The 20562-nt window shown below is 55.9% G+C and overlaps 6 protein-coding genes across 6 annotated transcripts; 4 read left to right on the top strand and 2 right to left on the bottom strand.

Annotated features, from left to right (window-relative positions):
* Positions 1-1158: 1158 nt before the first annotated feature.
* On the top strand, positions 1159-1740 carry MYCGRDRAFT_97879 (uncharacterized protein; the record flags this gene model as incomplete). The annotated part of the gene is made up of 1 exon (XM_003847074.1): positions 1159-1740. One exon carries the CDS (start codon positions 1159-1161, stop codon positions 1738-1740), a length of 582 nt encoding a protein of 193 aa, XP_003847122.1.
* Positions 1741-2802: 1062 nt separating this feature from the next.
* MYCGRDRAFT_97878 (uncharacterized protein) lies at positions 2803-3865 on the bottom strand (the record flags this gene model as incomplete). Its single annotated transcript, XM_003847040.1, has 3 exons — positions 2803-2810; positions 2867-3091; positions 3334-3865. The coding sequence occupies 3 exons, from the start codon at positions 3863-3865 to the stop codon at positions 2803-2805; spliced, it is 765 nt and encodes a 254-aa protein (XP_003847088.1).
* Positions 3866-4412: 547 nt separating this feature from the next.
* Positions 4413-5669, top strand: MYCGRDRAFT_97877 (uncharacterized protein; the record flags this gene model as incomplete). Its single annotated transcript, XM_003847075.1, has 2 exons — positions 4413-4862; positions 4914-5669. 2 exons carry the CDS (start codon positions 4413-4415, stop codon positions 5667-5669), a joined length of 1206 nt encoding a protein of 401 aa, XP_003847123.1.
* Positions 5670-6066: 397 nt separating this feature from the next.
* On the bottom strand, positions 6067-6619 carry MYCGRDRAFT_106653 (uncharacterized protein; the record flags this gene model as incomplete). The annotated part of the gene is made up of 1 exon (XM_003847039.1): positions 6067-6619. The coding sequence occupies one exon, from the start codon at positions 6314-6316 to the stop codon at positions 6152-6154; it is 165 nt and encodes a 54-aa protein (XP_003847087.1).
* Positions 6620-11273: 4654 nt separating this feature from the next.
* MYCGRDRAFT_111769 (uncharacterized protein) lies at positions 11274-14011 on the top strand (the record flags this gene model as incomplete). The annotated part of the gene is made up of 5 exons (XM_003847076.1): positions 11274-11807; positions 12319-12426; positions 12628-12773; positions 13557-13590; positions 13760-14011. The coding sequence occupies 5 exons, from the start codon at positions 11274-11276 to the stop codon at positions 14009-14011; spliced, it is 1074 nt and encodes a 357-aa protein (XP_003847124.1).
* Positions 14012-17007: 2996 nt separating this feature from the next.
* MYCGRDRAFT_97875 (uncharacterized protein) lies at positions 17008-18467 on the top strand (the record flags this gene model as incomplete). Its single annotated transcript, XM_003847077.1, has 2 exons — positions 17008-17114; positions 18038-18467. The coding sequence occupies 2 exons, from the start codon at positions 17008-17010 to the stop codon at positions 18465-18467; spliced, it is 537 nt and encodes a 178-aa protein (XP_003847125.1).
* Positions 18468-20562: the final 2095 nt, after the last annotated feature.

Raw genomic sequence — 20562 nt, 5'->3', positions numbered from 1 at the left:
AGCCTCCTGCTTCGCCCGCATCTTGGGCCACAGCATCGTTCTTCGGACTGTTGTTGTTGGGGAGGCACGCGCGCGAGCCTGACTCTGTAACTTGTCGGTGGGCGCAATTATGCTGCATCGTACAGATGCATCGAGGCTGTTTCACGGGAGCTTTCGTAGGCATTTCTCGCCGGCGCGGCTACACTTTTCCACCATTGGGACATCAGGATTACCGGCGTCGGCAGCGAAATCTCGATATCGATGTGAGGTCTCCAACCAGATTCTGAAAAGTCGCTTTACCCCAATCCCGTCACATGACTCGTCCCGGAACCTGCTGAGGATCTTGTCCGACTTGCGACCCGCCAAGCGGAGGATATCGGGCGGAGATGACTTGGAGGGTAATAGCGGAAGGAGAGGCCCGAGGTCGCGATGTGGGATATTAAGGTTTTGCAAGGCACTGGGGTGCGGAGGAGACGGTGGGAAGTCCCCTTTTGTTGCGAAGGGTTGATAAGGAGGATGGGAGCGGAGCCTAGTGGAGAGGAGACGGTGTATAGGAACATCGACGTCGCCGGTCGTCTCGACATGGACCTTCTCAAGAACACACCCACGAACATTGGTCGTTACGCTTCCCGTTGACAGAACTCTTATAAAGTCGAGAGCAATCGCAATCCTTACAGAACGTGGATTTTCGAACCAGAATATGTAAGTGGGAGTGTACAAAACAGGACGTAGCTTGCGAATGAAGAAGGGGACACCTATAATTATTCGGCAACCATCGGTTGCGCTTGTCGGCTTCTGGGAGAGAAGTCTATAAATAAGCATGCAGTAACATCGCTCGCGTTAGCACAACGTGGCACAGCGGCTGAGGGAACGGCTTGGTATCGGCCGGTATAATGCATATTACAACATGAAGTCGAATCCCGGTCCTCGAAATTGCGGTCCTCGAATCACGAGCTCTCAATCCAAACTCGCCATCTCATCGCCGCAGTCCATCAAACCTCATACCTCCTCCACATCAGTCCGGGGTCGTAAAGCGTAGTCCCAGGCGGCGTATCCGATCGGGAAGAGTAGCAGCAATCCGACGCAGTGCATCTCTTCGGGAATATTATTAAAATACTCCCGTGCTTCATCTACCGCCTGGAAGATCTCCGGCGATCTGCGGCAGGGCCTTGTGGTACGATGGAGCCAGATGCATATGCATTAGCGGTAAAGCAAGGACGCAGCATATTAGCGAGGACCTGCCGAATTGTACAGACACTTCTATCTGCGCAAGGCGGTGTCCAGGTCCAGAACCCTCGCAGAACATCTCAGGTGGACATGTATCCTCTCGATAAAAACTGCGGGAGTAACGAACGTTCTGTTCTCTCGCAAGGCGGCGCAAGTTTGGGAGATGCTCAAAAAGTCCGTCCGTGGCTCCAAGTAGTTGCTGCCAGCTTCCGGGTCGCCCTGAGATGGTTTCATCGAAGCCCTTTAAAGCACCTCCACCCGGAGACGACACCCCCCGCCGAACCGTTAGTCCTCCTCAACCTTACGTGCGTCTTTGGTCGGTACATCGTGCTTTCGGTGTCGCGCAGCGCAGCTGGCACGGTGGCGTGGGAGGACAAGGCGCGTACTGGAAAGGTAGCGGATGCGGAGGAGGACGCGAGGGCGTTGGCGGATAAGGAGGGGGAGGGGGAGGGGGAGGAGGATGAGGCTAAGAAGGAGGATCAAGAGCTCTGGGGTGTGCGGGATGCGATAGGGAGCAGGAACCTGAGCGTGTAGATAGATGCACGGATGGGGGTCGAGGATCGGAGTCGACCGGCGGTGGCAAGTCGAGTTTTTGGAGAGGTCCAGTTTGGGCCGGAAAGCGGCGATTGAGGATAATCGTCGGCGGCGGAGGACGACGACGACGGATTGCAACGGGCGTTGGGGGGGTTTTCCTTCCGAGACAGCTTGGATCGTTGGATTGATGAGTGGGAAACGGGTTGTGGACCGGGGCGTATTCCATCCGAGGTTGGGTCAAATTGACGGCAATTAATGATGGAGAGAATCGGAAAGAACTCCACCCCTGCTACTACTAGGCGGCAGAGAGGAGTAGCCTTTACCTTGCAAGGCCTTGCCAGCTTCGTCGTAGTTGCGGCAAAAGAAAAAAGGGGACACCTACGCCGTGCAGACGATTCGTGATGAGGAAAGGAAAGGAAAGGAAAGGAAAGGAAAGGAAAGGAAAGGAAAGGAAAGGAAAGGAAAGGCAAGGCAAGGCGCCTCACGCCCGCGACATCCCGACCGGTCCTTAACGTGACCACACACACACACTACTCACTTGCTCATGCTCACCCCACCACCACCCATCTTAATCAACTCGGGAAAGAAAAAGAAAACCATCCAGACCGACTTCTTATCTTTTCCCTTCCCTCCTGCGTACCAACAACACCCAGCCAGCCTGCTGCTGTGAATTTCCTTCCTCAACGAAAGAGAAAAAAAAGAAGAAAAAACATCATGACTCACCATCAACTTACCCCGTCCGTGCTCCTCCCTCCCTCCCAAGCCGCGACCGCGTCAAAATACGCCCTCGACGAAATGATGGACTCCATGCACCACATCCCCATCATCAGCGTCGAAGGAGACGTCGGCTGGATCGCGAGGAGTGGGAGAAGGGATGTGAGGGACAACGCTGGGAGACGGAGCGATGGATTCGTTTGGAGCGATCGACCATCCGGCATACGAGACGGGTAATGGCGTCGGACAGGGTTTGGGCGAGTCGGCGATTCTTCCTCCTTTTCTCCTCCTCCTCCTGCTCCCTTAATGGCCGCCATCTTGTCCAGAAAGCTCGTGGACACGGTACGCTTAAGATTCTGTTCAAAAGTTGGTGCAAACACGCATTAGCATTCAAGGGACGTGAAACACATACTTTGATCTTGCCGTCGAGCGCTGCCCTGGGAGAACGGCTCCCTCTTCCTCTTCCTCTTCCTCTTCCTCCTCTTCTTCTTCCTCTTCCTCTTCCTCCTCTTCTTCCTCCTCCTCCTCCTCCTCCTCTTCCTCCTCCTCTTCCTCCTCCTCCTCCTCCTCCTCCTCCGCGGCGGACAGTACCTTGGTCGTATCCATTCATCGTGTGGCTGTTCCGAGGAGGAAAAGCCTGACCGTCGTCGATAGGTTGAAAAGACGCGGCGCCAGGTAGACACGCATGAAGCTGTGATCCGCGAACAAGGTCAGTACTGATAGGCGTAAGCAAAGGGAAGACCCGCAACGCAGACCCCGCCAAGATATACTCCAAGCTCCAGTGCCGATGGTAGTCTCCTCATTCCCCTCCTCCTCATTCCCCTCCTCCTCATTCCCCTCCTCCTCATTCCCCTCCTCCTTATTTCCCCTCCTCCTCACTCCCCTCCTCCTCACTCCCCTCCTCCAACCTCTGCAACTCCTTAACAATTTCCTCTCCCACCTCCTCCCCATTAGCAAAACCCTCGACCATCGAAGCGATCGCGTCCAAGGACTTGTCGATCTCACCACCTCCGGCCAAGTCGGCGAGGTACGGCGGTGTGAAGTGGACGGCGGTGTGAAGTGGACGGCAGTGTGAAGTGGTCGGCAGTGTGAAGTAGTCGGCAGTGGGAAGTAGTCGGCAGTGGGAAGTAGTCGGCAGTGTGAAGTGGACGGCAGTGTGAAGTAGTCGGCAGTGTGAAGTAGTCGGCGATGTGAAGTGGTCGGCGGTGGGAAGTAGTCGGCGATGTGAAGTAGTCGGCAGTGTAAAGTGGTCGGCAGTGTAAAGTGTCGGCAGTGTGAAGTGGTCGGCGTGTTGAAAGTGGTGGGCGTGTTGTAAGTGTCGACGGCGTGTGAAGGGTTCGACGTGTGACGTGTGAAGATCTGCCTCCTTCTCAGCGCGCTCCACCTTCCGAGTCTTCAAGCCACGTGACATTCAAAGTCACCACATTTCGACATGACTTCCATATACATGTTGGTGTTGGTGACTTCCTACACTACTCACTGCCACTTCCTCTGTGTATATAGGGCTGGCTTGGACTGACGAGCAAAAGTTGACGAGCAAGCGATATCCAGTGGGGCTGAACCAGAGTCCCAAGAAACCAAAAAGCAATGTACTTCCAGCATTATGGTGACGGAGCGGAGCCGAGTCCGATCAGCCCTTTCCTTTAGGTTAGCTTCAATTCAAGCTGATGGGACCGACCTAACCTAGGTAGGTAAGACTGGAGCGGATCGCCCCGCCAACTGATCCAGCCGTCACAATGGAACATTCAACATCTTGAACTTCCAACGAGCACGAGCAGCACCACCTCCACCTCCACCTCAGCCGACGGATTCTCCTTTTTCCTTTTCCTATGCCGTCCTACATTGACATTGCGCGGTGGGTACAGGACAGTGTCGATACCACCACCATCACCACCACAACTACGACAGCAGCATCACTGCCACCGGCGCGTCACCGTCACAAGCGGGTTCTCGCCGAAATGGACGCCAACGCCGACCGGAACACGCCCAAGAAACGCCGGGCGCTCAACAAGCAGGACGACAACGTGCTCCTCATCCCCGCCGACGAGGATGAGGAGAATGTCGACGTCGACGTCGACGTCAACGTCACCCCTCGACCACTGCAACAACCACCTCCTCTCCTCCATTCCCAGCTGCCCATCTCTCGAACCAACCTTTCGCTCGTCGATTCCGCGCCCAACTTTCCCCCCCGCCGTCCCGATGATCGGAGCAACAAACGTTCGATGGCTGACGATGCGACGTCGTCGACATCCGCGAGGAGCAGCAAGGCGTCGAGACGGTCGGCGAGCCCCCAGAAAGAAGCAGCGGCGCGCGCATTTGCACTCTACCCCGTCGCGCAGGGCACGCTGGCCGTGTTAGGCGAGGACACACCCCAGGATGTCTTGGATCTGGTCGACAAGATGGAGGGCGTGCGGGACAATCGGCGCATTCTGCCCAAATCCCAGGACAACCCCGAATAGCGTCGAGCTCTCCAAACCCGCAAGCCACAGCACGACGCACACGTGTTGCGGACGATTTTCAAAGACGTCAATGTTGCCGGCGAGCCGGCTCCCGATCGTCAGCACCTGGCTCGCTTGGTCTGCAAGGCCGAACAGCATCGCGTGCGGGGTGCCTCGGAGGCCGCGTGGAACTCGGCGGTGCATCACCCTCTTTTAGAGGCCTCCCTGGTGGACTCGCGCTTCGACGCCGACTTTCGGTTTGAGAACATCACCACCGCAACCATATCCCCTCTCGCGCTCCCTCCCTCGGTCTTCTCCGCCGGCGGCGATGCTCGCAAAGTGGACTTCTGCCTCGCCTTCGACATTCCCCCGGATCTCAAGGCGGTGCTGGTCGAGCGCCAGGTCCACCTCAACCAGACCGAGTATACGCCGGTTGAATTCGACGCCATCGCCTTCAGCATCGAGACCAAGTCTTCCACGACCGCCAGTAGCGACGAGGGATTGAGGCAGCTTTCGATCTGGGCGCAGGCGCAGGTGATCCGACTCAGACAGTTGCTCGACGCATACGGCAGAAAGGATGGCGGTGTCGTGGAGATCCCGGTTCTGCCATTGCTGCTGGTGCAAGGGCACGAGTGGACCTTGGTCTGTTTCAAAGATGGAGCCGGAAGAGGTCGAGCCGGCGGGACGTTTTACAGCGGTGGAATCACATTTGGAAGCACCTCGGGACTGTTGGAGGCGTGCAAGATTGTCGAGGGGTTGAGGCTGTTGACCAAATAGGCCGAGGAGGTCTGGTGGCCCTGGGTGAAAGAGGAGATTGTGGAGAGGATACGACAAGGAGTGAGTCAGGGCCAGGGAGAGGAGGGTTCCGTATTCGAATGAATCGCAATGATGACGAATGATGATTCGACGTCTCGCATTTCTCTCCCCCCCCCCATCTCTGCCCCATGGGAGGAGCAGTCGCTTCGTCGAGCAGATCAGTCCACCTTCGACCCTCCCTAGAATTCGTACAGCACGGGGAATGACCACCAGCGGAGAGACATATATTTTCCACGCCAGGGAGCGAGCCAAAAAAAAAAAACATGTCCGCTGCGCGCACCGGCAGCGACCAGCTTCTTGGACATCTGCATCAAAAGACCGAATCGATCGGTATCTTTTCACTCTCCGCACCGACCTCGCTCCGCCAGCTCCCCACTCGAACCCCGCGCCGCCCCGGCGTCAACGTCAACGACCATTCCGCGTCCCTCGGGCGGCGGCGCCTTTCATGGACTAATCTCCTCGCCCTCCGCCCCACGTCCAACCCGCGCACCCTGCCTCGAGTCACGCTTCAAGGTATTCACCATCTGCTCGTTTGATCGTTCCCATCCGGTCGGCGGCGGCGGCGGCGGCGCCCACGCCCACGCCCACCCCGCACCATGGCTCCGCATACGGAGCACCACCACAACATTAGCAGGCAACGGCGGCTCTGTGCTCCTTTGCAGTCTTGCTTGTGGAAGCTCCAGCGCGCCGCGCCGCGCGCGGCGAAGAGGAGTAAGGGCGTCAATCAGACTGCGGAAATGCCGTGCCCAACCGCATCCAAGACATACCCGAAGACGCTGACATAAAGCCAAGAGTGATGGTAAAGGTCTCGCCGGACGAGGACAGTGAAATCCGGCGAAGACTTGTCGAGCGGCATTTATCCTGCTTCCGATCCTCCGCTGGTGCTGAGACCGAAAGCGGGAGGGAAAGCTAGCGAGGCGAGAGCGCCACCCAGCGCCTGCCGGAGGTGGAGGACTGGCCGACTTCGCCGAGGGCGAGCATAGGAGAGAGTCAGTACTTAAGGTAACCTCTTCTTACCGTGAAGACTGCCCTCGGTAAGCGCAGGGACAGTGCGGACGGCGACGCGGACGCAGCTGACGATGAAATAGGACACACTGATCCACTGCCTCTCATCACGCCGGCCAAGCCACGCCCATCGCCTCCTCCTCCAGCCGCAGCGAGCTTGTAGCATAGGTCTGTTGTGGACGATCTTCGATAATGAAGAGACGCCGCCAATTGGGGTCGGGAGCAGGGCGCAGTGAAAACTGCCGATGGCACTGCACTTTCTAATGTCAGTTGTGAAGAGTCTCATATCATAAGCTCCTGACTTACGCAAATCTCGTGTCGCCTATGTCGGGTCTGGCAGCGTTGCCATGTTCCTGCATCCTGCAGCCTCCGCACGCGGAGCACAACACCATTTGCACGCACCAGTGGTCCCATGGTTTCCATGCTCGTTTAAAACCCTTCAAGCTCCAGTACGCTGCGCAGCGAACAACGGCCATTGGACGGCGGAGAGGGTCGTGCCTTACTCACCATCGCTTGCTACCGCCGAAACCGCGTGGTGGGCTGACACGACGCAGGGCGGAAAATACCGTCGTATTCCCCAGTCCCAGAGACAAAAGAGCGCCGTTCTATAAACTGTAATCCAATCCTCTCCAACACCCCTCGTCTCCACCGAACCAGTGTGTCCCTCGTATGCTGCTTAGTAGTGGTCGACGTCTCGAGGAAGAGGGCGGGAACGCCGTGGGTGTCAGCATCCGATGTCCTTGGAGGTCCGTTGCTGCGATGCGACTATGCTTTGGGCGGGCTTTTCGTCTCTTTCTCTCTCTCTCTCTCTCTCTCTCTCTCTCTCTCTCTCTCTCTCTCTCTCTCTCTCTCTCTCCCTCAAAACACCTTCGCGGATATCTGCACGACTGCCCGCTTAAACCCGAGCTCTCCGCCACTACACCCACCCCCGCTCTACCCGCGCCACCGTCCCCGACGTGCGTTCCAGGTGAGCGTGTCCCAAAACCCCAGCGCGGGAAGAATCTCCCCGCTACGGAGCGACGGCGGGCGGCGTTTACCTCACACCCGCAGGATCGTCAGTCTGTTTTCCCAACATGACGGCGTACCTGCACAACGAGCGCTCCAAGACACCGACCCTGTCTGCGCGACCTGCTAACGTGACCTCTGCGCATGCCGCAAATCCTTCCATCCTCCTCGGTCCATCGAACTTGCAGTACGCACTCCTCGGGGTAGGATGCGCGATCGGTGACCTTTCTCCCCCCCCCCCCCGCGTGAATGGAAATCAGGACGAGGAGGAGGCACTCGAAGCTCAGCCATCTCCTCCCAGCTAGCTAGACGTTAATGCCCGACATTCGTCATCCTCGGCCTCTCCTCCCAAAGGTTCGGATCGATCGCATTTATGCACCCCCCACGCCCCAATCCGATGGGTACAAGAGGACCACATCGTCCGTCCGTCCGTCCGTCCGTCCCATCTCCGCGTCGATTTGTCCTTCTTCTCGACGTGATCCTCCCGCCACCTACGCATCACCTCCCATCACCGCAGCAGTCCATCTACCTAATGGGGAGGAAGAGGCCGAGGATAACGATGGCGATGGCAATGGCGGGCGGCCGGGAGATGGCGTAGGAGGGAGAGATTGCAGCCGAAGAGGGCTCGTCGAGGAGGATGAGAGGGACCAGACTGCGCCGAGGATTCTGGAGGGGCTCGAATTGCGCCGTTATATCGATGTGACGTCGCGGCAGTCAAGACGGAGAAGAAGTGTTGCCGGGACTCACCCAGAGGTGGTCGTCGAGGAAGTTGGCGGCGCTGCAGGAACGGGAAGAGAGGATCATTTGCTTTCGGCTGGGAAGGAAGGGGTCATGTTCGCGCCTGGCATGCTGCAGGATCGGGGTGGCGAGAGTCCAAAGATGATTGAGATGCTTACGATGCCTAGTCTCGCCGTTTTCGGGCGCAGGGTTCTGGTCGGTCGTGGGGCAGTCCCAGAAGATGCTGTCCGAGACGCGAGGGAGTAAGCTGGGACCATCTTCTGCGTGCGTAGAACTAGACTAGCCGGCGGACTTGCTCCATCTCTCATTACTCGTCGCTCTCTATTGCAGTCGTCTTCTACGGCGACGGCATCCCCATTTCCTAAAGCTAAGCGTCGGTGCGATGTAATAGACACGCCTTGGCAACTGATGGACGGTGGGCTTAAACTACTTAGTAGTGGACAACAGATCCGAGGTCCGTTGAGGCTCTGCGGTGCGGAATGAAGCTCGGTAGTAGTAAAAGCGTCGCAATAGCTGCGTTTTGGACGCCGCTGTACGCCGTTGCAAGAGTGTGCTGTTGCTTTGCTCTTTTGTGAAGGCTCGGAGGAGTTGCCGGGTCTTGTGTAGAATGTCCTTGGATGGTGGCTGCAGAGAACCGATCTCACGGCGCTTCTACATCGTCTGCTTGTTCTTCGGGGCTTGCTGGAAGTAGTGTTCGTGGAGCGGGCTATGGCTGTAGATAGATGGGAGAGATACGATGGGGATGTCGTTAGCGTGAGGGTTTCCCCTGAGTAGGCTGCCACGGCTGGACGACAGCGTAAAGCGGAGGTGGGTATGAGGTGTGTGACCGGCGATGTAAAAATAACCTGAACATAGTGTGGTGGCGGCTTTGATCTTTATGAGTGGTGAGAATTCAGCAGAAAGGTATTACTTATAGCGAAGGGCCTGGGGTTTGAATGCTTCTGTTGAAGCGCTCTTAGTAGATTTGCTTTCTGAAAGCGATCGATAGCCTCCATGAGCATGCCACTAGTCGTGTCAGCCTATCTCGAAGAATCTCTACGGCTCTACCTCTTGCAGCAGAATAATGAGGTTAGAGAAGAGGCCGAATTCGGGAGTCGGGTCTTTTGTACTCTTACAAGGTAGCAAGGACATCCGTGACCATCACTAGGAAGAGAAGAGAAGAACGCTGGAAACCTACCCTCCGCTAACGCAGCGCATTCCTTGCACGCGGAGAATGTCCACGCTCGGTTTAACAGTCATTCGACAAAATCCTCGTGCATTTGACACTTTGTTTGACGGCGAAGGCGGCGCCGCTGTGGAGAAACGCCGCAGCTCCGTTGGCGATCAACGCAGTGGATCGGTCATACCTCTGCGGCGTATGAGGGAGCATGTACATTTAGTACAGGACCTCCGTCCAGTCGTCGTCTGGCAGTCGCCGGAGGTTGGAATATGTGACGAACGTGCGGTGAGCGGTATGTGCAGTGCATTGAGCCATCCGGCTGTTGTGATATTCGACAGGAGAGATAGTAGAGCGGGTCGAATAGTTCATTCGATCGAATGAAGATTCGAATGTCGGTGGATCCCTCATCCATTTGTACCAAGCATCAGAAAGCTTGAGGACTGCTTACTGCGCCTAGCAACGCAAGATCCTGCTTCTATCACCTGAGCGTATGCACTTACCCGAGCCTAGAACATCGTTCCAACCACGAAGAAGCCCAGCTCGTTCTGCGTTGCAATAGATCGAGCTGGCGAGCGGGCAAGAGTGTTCCTCGCCAAAAGGTATCGATCCGAGCGTAATCGACGCTCAGGGTGTTCAGCGACGCAAAGTCTCTACACGTCCGTCGCAGCGGGACGTGGTAGACTGCGGAGCAGATGCGCGGACTGAGAAGTAACAACGATCAGGAAGGTGACTTGATTTGAAGCCGATTTCAGGAATATCTCTGAGATGCAAGCGTAGCGACCGAGTCCGCACAACGCCAGGTCCGTCTTCCATCTCGGCCCCATCTTCGACGTCCATCTCGTGCTTCTAGATCGATGGAAGGCTATAGCGTTTGTTGTCCAGATCGTGCTCGAATGCTTGAGGACATACGTTGTGGACCACACTGGAGGCGAGGCTAGAATTGAAGAACAGAAAAGCCGCACTGTTGTCGATCTAAGCCGGGAAATCTATAAAGGTGGAGGAGCATGTGGCCGGATGTCTCGATGGTCGGCGCTGTCATCGTCCCGAACATACGCTGCAGATTTTTCGGGCAGCGGAACGCTCGGAATCAGAATAAATGAACAATGTCTGCCCAATACCAGACAACCCGCATGAGTCTTCAGCAGACGAGAGAGCTAACTCCTCCGAACAGCAAGGCCACGAATACGATGCGTTAGGGCGATCCGGATCGAGGACCAGGAGGAGGATCCGCGTACCGAGAGGCTGTGCCTCTCTCACCACTCAAGGGTGAGCCCCGGATCCCTGGACGATGGTTCCCACCCTTCCGAGAGCAGTCTCGAATTCGAACGGACCGGCAGAAGAGCGTTCTTTCAAACGCGCGGACGCGAATAGACGGAACTGATTCTGTTCGAAGCGTCGAAGACCTCCGCGATCGTACAGCGGGGTGGCACATCAGAGCGTCGTTCGTTCGATGCTGGCCTAAGGGTAAATTCGAACCCTGGTCACAACCAAATGTCTCGGCGAAGAGTGAGAGGACGGAACGATCTGAAATTCCCGAAGTTGTGACGTTGGCGAGATGACGACCGTGCGATGGGATGGGATTTCCAATGTTATTACCAGGTTTAATAAGGTAGAGAAAGTCGAAGAAGCTGATCTGGTCGTGGGCGCCTGAGGCTGACATGCGACACTTCCGACACTTCACACGCCGACCTCTTCATACGTCGAACACTTCATACATCGAACACTTCACCCGCCGAACACTTCACCCGCCGACACTTCACACCACGCCGACACTTCACACCACGCCGACACTTCACACCACGCCGACACTTCACACCACGCCGACACTTCACACCACGCCGACACTTCACACCACGCCGACACTTCACACCACGCCGACACTTCACCTCCCTCCACGCCTCCCTCCACGCCTTCCTCCACGCCTTCCTCCACGCCTTCCTCCATCTTTGACGACTTTGATGATTTTGATGCCTTGGGGAGACTATAAGTTTGGGGAGGCTATGAGTTCGGGAGGCTATGAGTTTGTGGAGGCCATACCTTGCATATCATCACCCTCCGCTCTCCCTCTTCATCCGCCTCTCTCACTCTCCAATTCCCTCACACTTCAATTCCATCTTACCGCCGCGAAACCGAGAACAACCCGCAAGACAACAAGTCAGAGCAACAGGCGCAATGTTCGCCCCGAAGAGATGGTGCGCGAGCGAAGTCCCAAAAGGATGTTCCGTTGGCAAACATCTCCGCCAAATTCCGGTCACAATCACCGACGCGATGGTGGCACAGAGAGATGACAGGATTGAGTTTGGCACGGCCAGTCCACCACGCATTCTCCGAAACCCACAACCCAATCCGACGAAAACGTCGCCTCGCAGCATATGCATCGCCAGACCGAAGCCAAAGCAGCGGCAACGACCAGCGAGTACACAGCAGTGGGACAGTCTCAACAGCCATCGGGCCAGCGTCCTACACCCTCTACGAGACAGTCCACCTCGTTGGCTACAGGGCGCGGGTCGGATTCGTGAATCTGCGATCCAGCAGACCCTCCGCACCAGAAGTCATACCAAAGTGGCACAAGGGAGGCTGAAAAGGTCCGAAAAGAAGTCATGAGCCGTCTTGAGACAATCGGCACCGAGACCGAGGCCATCGCACTCACGAGAATGCCCCCGTATCGCCGAGTTCATCGGGCGCGCTTTACGACCACCTCAGGACCGCCGAGAATCCGATTACTTCGGATTCACACCAGCAGCATGCTTTCGATACGACCTCGGAGCAGGGAAAGAGCTTAGAGCACAGGAGGAGAAGCGCGCATACTATGTGAGGACCAGGGAGTGGCGCTACCATGCGCATCTCCGAGGACGACGAGCTGGATCAAAGATTCGGTGAATACTGTACGTCGGAGCAGGAGCTGGCGCGAGTTATCGGGACAGTCTCGGGCGCACATGGACTCCCCGTACCTCGACTGCAGAGACTGAGCCTCGCGAATGGAGGCTGGTGCGGAACAACCCATTGCTCAAGTCTCGCTTCCAGCGCAGCCTTCTTCGCTGGTGTGAGCGACAGGGTCAATATCGAGAGTACGGCGAGGTTGTAGTCGACAATGGACACTTGCAGAACATGCGAGACGAAGTTGGTGTCGGACAGAGCAGGAGCGCATTACTGGTTTCGTAAAAAGGTTCTGGGAAGAGCTTGGGTTTGATGGACATGATGGCGGGGATGAATATGAGGACGATGAGGACGGCGAGGAGGACCATAACGATGAAGATGAAAGCAACGGCACGGACGAAACGGACGAAGGCGCCAATGCTGATGGCTTCGAGACACTTCTCACGGTCGAACCACTGCAGGCGCTGAAGAGACCGCCGCCTCGTCTGGCTGAACTCCTTGTGGGGGACACAACTCCTTTGGAAGAGCAGGATACATCGATCGATGGATCAAGGCGGCGATATTAAGAGCTTCAAATGACTTCCTACGATCGAACCACTGCGGGCGCTGAAGAGACCGCCGCCTCGTCTTGCTCCACTGCTTGTTCCAGTTCGTTGGCATCTCCGCGATCACCGCCGCGTACATCGCCCGTTTCGTCCGGTATATCGTCGCAAATCTTAGCCATAGCAAGCCTTGAAAATCTCAACTCTCCATCTCACAACAGGCAGATATCAAGGTTAGCAGAGGTTATATTGTGATTGTCGAGGATCTCCTGGAAGGGACAGCGTAGCATATCCATCTGTGGTCGAGGCTTACGACAAGGAGGTAGCACATACAGATGCAACGGAGGACACTTTTGGCCGCGGCGCTTGCAAAGCAAGGGCAGAATAGTGACTGTGAGAGCCGGGTGACGAGGTTTCGCGGCTACGCAAGTCTGCTGGCATGCCTCATTCGTGTCTCCCCTTTCAAGTTGCGATTCTGTCTATCTGGAGTTAGGCATGGACTGCGATACCTACGGCCTGAAGTGGATTTTGGGACACGGATAAAACGAGGGAACATGTGAGTTGATTTCAGGTTTTCTACACGATGTGCGACCGGACTTCACTTCCCCATCTCGACACCTTTACCGACATCCCGCCATTCCTACCGTCCGTACTCCCTTTTCCCCATCATCTTCTTTATTTCCGGTTAATCAGTCCTCCGACGGGCACTACTACGCAGCCCACAGTGGACGACAAAGCCCAACTCTCTTACCTATGCGGCTCTCCCAGCAGCAAGACACCTCCTCGTCCATTTTGCCTTAACGGCAGTTATCCAGGAGGTTGCCAAGTCTGGTCGCTTCTCTACCGAACAATCCTCCGAGCCGACTCTAACTACGATAAAGGACCACTACACCAAACCCCTAGAAACCAAAGCACAGCGACTGGCAAACTCTCCGCACCAGCGACCGAGTACGGCGTTGGAATCGGAAATGAGTTAATAAGTGCGTGCTCGGCAAGACGAAGTTGACAATGGAGCCAACGGATCAGGTTGATTATCGTTACGGCTTGGTCGGATACCTCGCCGACACCATGGGCTAGTCAGATTTCACCACAACATCTAGGCAAGACCTTATAACGCCACTCGACGACGAAGAGTCTCGAAACAATAAAGAGCCGCGAGCGCAGTACGTCGACGTCCTAGACAAGGGCTACAGTCCTCCTTCTGAGCTCGTTCAGATGCTACCCTCTCTGCGTCCGCCGGCGACTACGGTGACGAGACGAGGAATGAGCTGATAGATGCTACTTACGAAGCTGAAGTCGACGACGGTGCCGATGTACTAGGTTAGTCAGACTTTACTGCGAGCAAGCATGTTCCAAAAGTCACCTAGAACATATTACAAGAAGAAAGCGGACTTGTTATACCTGTCGTTCCGCGTACACCGCACCGTCCACATGCTCGCGAATGCTCGCCCTCAGAGGGGGAACGACCTGTCCGATCAAGTCAATCAACATCGTGCGCTCTCCCAACGCCGCTTTCTCTGGCTGCTGTCCGGCCCAACAGGCCGAGATATTCCTTCATGTCCGTCCGTACTGATCACCCGGAACAGTAGCGTTCTAGAACAGCCGTAATCCCCCCCAAGTACCGGACTTCCGCACGCTTTACAAGCTCCGCATGAACTGTCCACTGGACACCAGAGCCTGGCTTGGCTCCTGCATTAAGGAGTCCTTCTTCCGTTAGTCATGTTATGGAGTAATGATAATTACCACCCTTCGGGCGAAATCGACGGCTCGCATCTTTGCTACCTCGGATTGCTCGGACAGTCACTACTCTCGACACCGGCTACGACTAGGTTAGCTCAGCTGCTACGCCACAGAGACACAAGGCAGTGCGTACAGAACTAATCTCAATAGACCTCGAAACAAAATAAGGATGCACGGAATAAGGATGCATGTCACCAACACGAACGAGCGAAGGCTAACAGCTCCGCTGTGTGTCGATACGATTGGCAGCCTCCTGGGTCGTCTCCTGCCCGGCCGATTCCAACAAGTCCTGCGACGGCATACTCATCCAACACCCGAATTGCAAAGATACCGTCGCTCTGCTTCCTCCTATCTTAATGCGCGCAATCGCCCGCATGGCCCTCTCCGGCCCTGCACAACCTGGTGGGCCTTTTCGATGCTTATGCCTGTCGCCCAAAAGTGGAGAGTAGCGGCCACTGATCGCTAGTTGAAATCAATCCCTGACTTTACAACCGTCGGATTGCTTTGCGGTGAAGGCTGCACTTACGATTCAAGGTGTCCGGAAAGATCAGACCACCGCGCTAAGAAACACGACCTCCCGGGCAAAGATGGCGAGGATGGAGATGCTGATGGATTTTGCGGCCCAATTGCGGGAGGAGACTAAACCAGAGCATCTATGCAAGGAAGAGAGGGCTCGACACAATTACGAGGACATGGAGCATAACTAGGCAACTTCGGCGGGAGGAGGAAAGGATACGGATCGTTGGACACGGAGCGGAAAATTAGTCGCAGAGGGCATAGCCCGGTATAGACTATTCTGCATCCGTGTTTGTCCTTCTGCAACAGCCGAAGCAATCACGGTCGCAGCAGCGAAGGAAATAGGGTAGAAAAGATAACTGTGAGGATGATTAAGAGCGAAAATAAGCTGCCGCCTCCATACTGAATCTGGCTCAGACGCCTCCGACTTTAGCACGTATATTCTACGAGCTGCTGTTTACGGCACCGGCCGCATGTGCCTAACAACGACATTGCTTCATACACGCAGGACTTATGGCTCACCACGTCGAGCATCACCTTGCCGCCAAAGGAGCGATATCTAATTTTCTGTAGGTCCCGCCGTCTCGAGCGCTCGGCATCGCACCGAACTACGTAATAGATGTTCGGGGAAGCGTTCGTGTCGAGATCTAATGCATTATTGTGTGATGAAGGGAAGCGGACGAGCTTAAGCGCCGCCTATTCCGCAACATGTAGGCCGACATTTGCTGCTACTAACAAGCGCGACATAAATTTATCTTGGCCACAGCACAAAGCCCTGACATGCAGCGTACGCTGGGTCGACTAAACGATTCATAGTGCTCATCTCGTTGCCCGCCAGCACACGAAACCGAAAAAAACACGATTCAGACCTTCGTACCGTATGCAAGCTGGTTTCTCACACACCACGAATCGAACCCTGCCAGCATTCCAGACGAGCCTCCTACTACCCTAGTGATCGAACCACCGCGCTGACGGAACCTCGGACCTCGCGGATCGCCTGGACCGCTTCGAGAAACTCACCACGCCGATTGACGTACGAGCTCGCCTCGCGAGCAGATCCGTACCCAGCAGGTCCGAGGTCGCGAACGCTCCGATTCATGCGCGGAAGTACGGAAGACAGACACCCTCGAAGGCTAATTCTAGTACAACGACTGCCGATCAGTCTCGGCCACGGATTCGGAAGTGGCTCTAGGTCTCAATCTTCGTCAACATCGTTATTGCGGCAATGTTGTACCTGCGTGATCCTGCCACGGCAAGCGACTCCTCCCCAACGTTACTGTGATTAAGGCAATGTCTCACAGGAGATAAATTCCGAGACCGAACACACCTAATAGCATTTCGTCTATTATCTCCGTACGCAGCAGAGCCATCGCTTCTGCGACAGTTCAACGACCACGGAAGAAAACCTCGCCGAAGTGATGAACGAGAGTTTGGAGTGGCTGCGCAACCCACAGACCGAATGTGACCACCGGGTTATCGAACAGGTGAAGGAGAGGATGTTTACGGAGGCAAGGAGGAGCAGATTACGCGGGGGGATTACGAGGAAGCAGACTCCCAATTGACAGATAGCCAAAGTTTCAAAGCTAGAGCAGAAAGTCCAGATCGATTCCTGCGGCTTCGTCGGCGTCAGTGACTTGCGTCGTACTTATGATCGTCTTCCTATGTCTCTAGTTGTGGCATGACGTTCTCGCGAGCCCTTTCTGCATCGCTCGAGAAAATGCCTTTAAGCGGAGAGTACGGCAACATCTTGCTTAGTGGCGTTGGATTCTCCACAGTCTCCGTACGCGGGTCGACTCTCGCAATCTCCGCTTTTCAAGGAGCGATGTGAGTGATGAAAATAGGCATGCACGCGCCATCTTCAGGTTCTTGGAGGAGGTTTCGGTAAGAAGAGCTAAGAATACTAGATTCTGCGACTTGTATTGGCGTGCTCCCTCATCCAATCTGCCAGCTTGACCCACAAGACGAAGTCTTCGTCCCGATCGATTCGCAGATGTATCGAAGATGAACCTTTTGAGAATGCCAATTATTCGTCTACCGGCGATGTAGTCTGTAGGCCAGAGTGGTGCAATCGTCCAAAAGGAGCAGGCGACCGGCGAAGAGGAGTCTGCAGCAGATCGCCAGAGTGCTGGCGGCAAAGCGGAGGGGATGCATTGGTAGCGGTGCGAGTCCGTGAGAATCGATCGACTATAGGATAAGCATGTCAGGACGATGCCCGACACCTCGTGACGACTCTAAGCTCGGTAGCATTGAATTATGCTCCCAAACCGCAACCTCTACGTCGCCGAGAGAGATGCCGTTGCACTGCTGGCCGAAGAACGCAACATTGCGGAGGAGACGGGATTGACCGCCGAAGCCTTAGTCAGCCCGCTCAAAAAGACGGGATCTCCCCTTTCCGCTTGTTCCGCCTCGTCCCGTTCCGTTCCGTCCCGTCCGAACCCGTATCCGTGCCTTAGTTCGTGCAGGTTTTCAGTCCTAGCAGAAAGGTTCGTACACTTCTAATTCCCTAGTTAGGAAATTCTGCTCTCCGTAGAGTTTGAACCTACTACCAAACCATGTCTGGACCTCACGACGGGCAGAAGCCACCACGGAACTACATCTTGCTCCGGCAAGACGCCGGCGCAATGAGCATCCCTTACTTCCAACTTCCGCCCAAGCTACGGCAAAGGCTGTGCGACGCAAGGGATCCGCTCTAATCTCATGAGAAAATCTACTCTCCTTACGAAGCCTGATACACTGATCGTCCGCAGCTCGTTTCCAGCCGATCGAGACTCTCATTCCCAAATTGCGGAGTCCCTCGACGGCACAATGGACATACGACAGATGATGAATCCTGCAACACCACCCCCACCGCGCCGTGAGCTCCCCAAGAACCAGGCGCCAGAAGACCCCCGACAACCCGCGGCGGCGGCAGCGAATCCGCCCGGAACCGCTCGCTCGGACGAAGAACAACAACAACAGCAGACACCGGCACGTGAAGCCACCCGCTGCCTCTGCATCCCCTGCATTCTCAACTACCTTGGCTGCTACATCCACCCGGTCTCCGAGCGGCAATACTACCCCGAGCTGCAGGGCTTCTCGCGCGAGGACCAACTCGACATCGCGTTTGAGTGGTACTGGATCGCCGTCGAGCGGGAAACCGACGTGCTGCAATACCTGTACGGGACCGCGAGCTTTTAAGATGGGTGCTGGTGGAGACCGCCGCCGGTGCCGGCGCTCATGGCGGAGGTTGGAACGGTGGCGACGATGGAGAGCGGGGTGGAACCAGGAGTTGAGCGGGGCAGGATTGTCATGATGGCGGGTGGAGACGGTGGAGGAGGGACGAGGGATGTTGCCGGCGCGGGAGGACTTGTGATGGGAGAGGATGTAAGACAAGGGCGGGTCGACTAGTGGGTACCGACGGCGGCGGAAATCTACCCACGAGTGAGCGATTGTACGATTGAAGACAGCTTCCGGCATGCGTGAAATCAGGCACCCGTCGCCATGAGGTCATAACTCAAAGGATGTGAGATAGTGAGAGCTAAATAGAAAATGCCACGATCTTCTAAGTCGTTTTACCTAGACCAGACATGCACATGCCGCGGACAGAGCTACCTATAAAAACGGCTACTGGGCTTCTCCCCTACCACCACCACTACCGGAAAACCCTCTACTTCCGCACCTCTACCTCGACTTCTAATCCCTCGCTCGTCATCACACCTCCGAGTTCGCATTAATCCACCGCTGAACGCCTCCTCGCGCCCCCATCCTTAGTCGCAACCTTCCTCCCTATTCGCAGCCGGCCACAAGTCATCTAGTCTATTCTGGATCCCGCTCGGAATATCGTGGCACCCATGCTGTGAACAGCCATCGCCGATAGACCGAACGTCCACGGACTGCGTCCCCTGTGCAGGCGAGTCACCAACATGTGTAAAGTCGAAGGGTTGATAATTGCCGGGCGGTGAGAGTCGTTTCCGCACGGCTGCGTCTGATGTCTCTTTGTGCTTCCGTCGGTCGACAACTCGACATAGAGTTCAAGCGGGCGCCATGCTGCTTCCGGTGCCATTCGAGTCGGTATTAGCCTGGCTGTCCAGGCGCATGCGGAGGTCGGATGCGATGGGAGATGAGGTTGGCGGAGCTGGTGGCACGGTGACTGGACGAGTTGCTGGAGAGTCCGCGGGTGACATTGTTCTAGCGGTGGTACTCCCGTGGGAAGACAAGGAACATTCGAGTTCCGGAGTATTGGGCATCAAAACCATTTCAGCGACTAGGGGAGGAATCCACCGGCACGAACGATTCGGCTCCGCGGAGCTTGTGACCCACAGTCACTGACAGCCTACCGACTTCGTGAGACGAACGATTGCCAAGGCAGCGGCACCACACGACGGCTGCCGCGGGGAATGCATGACTCGGCACAGACACAACCAGCGCAGCCAAACCATAGCCTGCCGATCCTCACAGCGAGATGTACATGCGGTGGGAAGATTGAGAGCATGGGAATGATGGAAGGAATGGACGGGTATCGGACGGAGCAGCAGGAATGGACAGCTTCATGACCTCTCGAGATCAACATCAACACTTTGCTGTACTAGTCGCATGGCACATCTGAGACGTAGACCGTCAACGTGGTCCACAACTTCCACGGGCAGGGGACGGAAACAGAAGAGGGGTCGATGTCGGCCACAGAGAAAGTCAACCGATCAGTGCATAATCACAGTACCTAACGACGCTTCTCCCCCCGGTAACGTATGACTTCAGAGCCTCCTCCGGATCCCACACATTCATCAGACACCCCCGTCTTGTGGCGATTAAAAGTCGACACCGCCTCCGCCAACATACGTAGGCCTTCGCTCAGTTCCTGGGGTCGATCGATTGATGGCACGTCTTAACACCCATTCATCCAGATGCTTGCGAGCAGGGACCTTGTCCGTTCTTCGAGATCAGAATCCCATCTTCGACATACTCCGGAGCATTCCTCCCAGGCTTGGACCTGATTGGCCCGTGACCACTCCGTTGCTGACACGTTAGGCATGCTGGGAGCGCAGTCAGACTCGCTATGCGGGCTTTTAGTCCTTCGCCTGGAAGACTGGACCAGCTCTGCTCTGCCACAACAATGCATTCAGCTCCGCCGACTTTCGACCGCTTCTCTCGGGCTATCAGTACTCCGCTTAAGGTAATAACCCGGCACTCCACCGCCCGGTAGCGATGTTCTCAGCCGCTCTCAATACCCGCTCTCAGTCCGGCACTCCCTCGATCATCCTACCGCTTAGTGTTCGACAAGATTTGGTCGCGTCGT

Source organism: Zymoseptoria tritici, chromosome 18, assembly GCF_000219625.1.
Source record: "Zymoseptoria tritici IPO323 chromosome 18, whole genome shotgun sequence".
Classification (NCBI taxonomy): Eukaryota; Fungi; Ascomycota; class Dothideomycetes; order Mycosphaerellales; family Mycosphaerellaceae; genus Zymoseptoria; species Zymoseptoria tritici.
The sequence above is the reverse complement of the archived record's forward strand: the minus strand, read 5'-3'. Positions and strand labels throughout refer to the sequence as shown.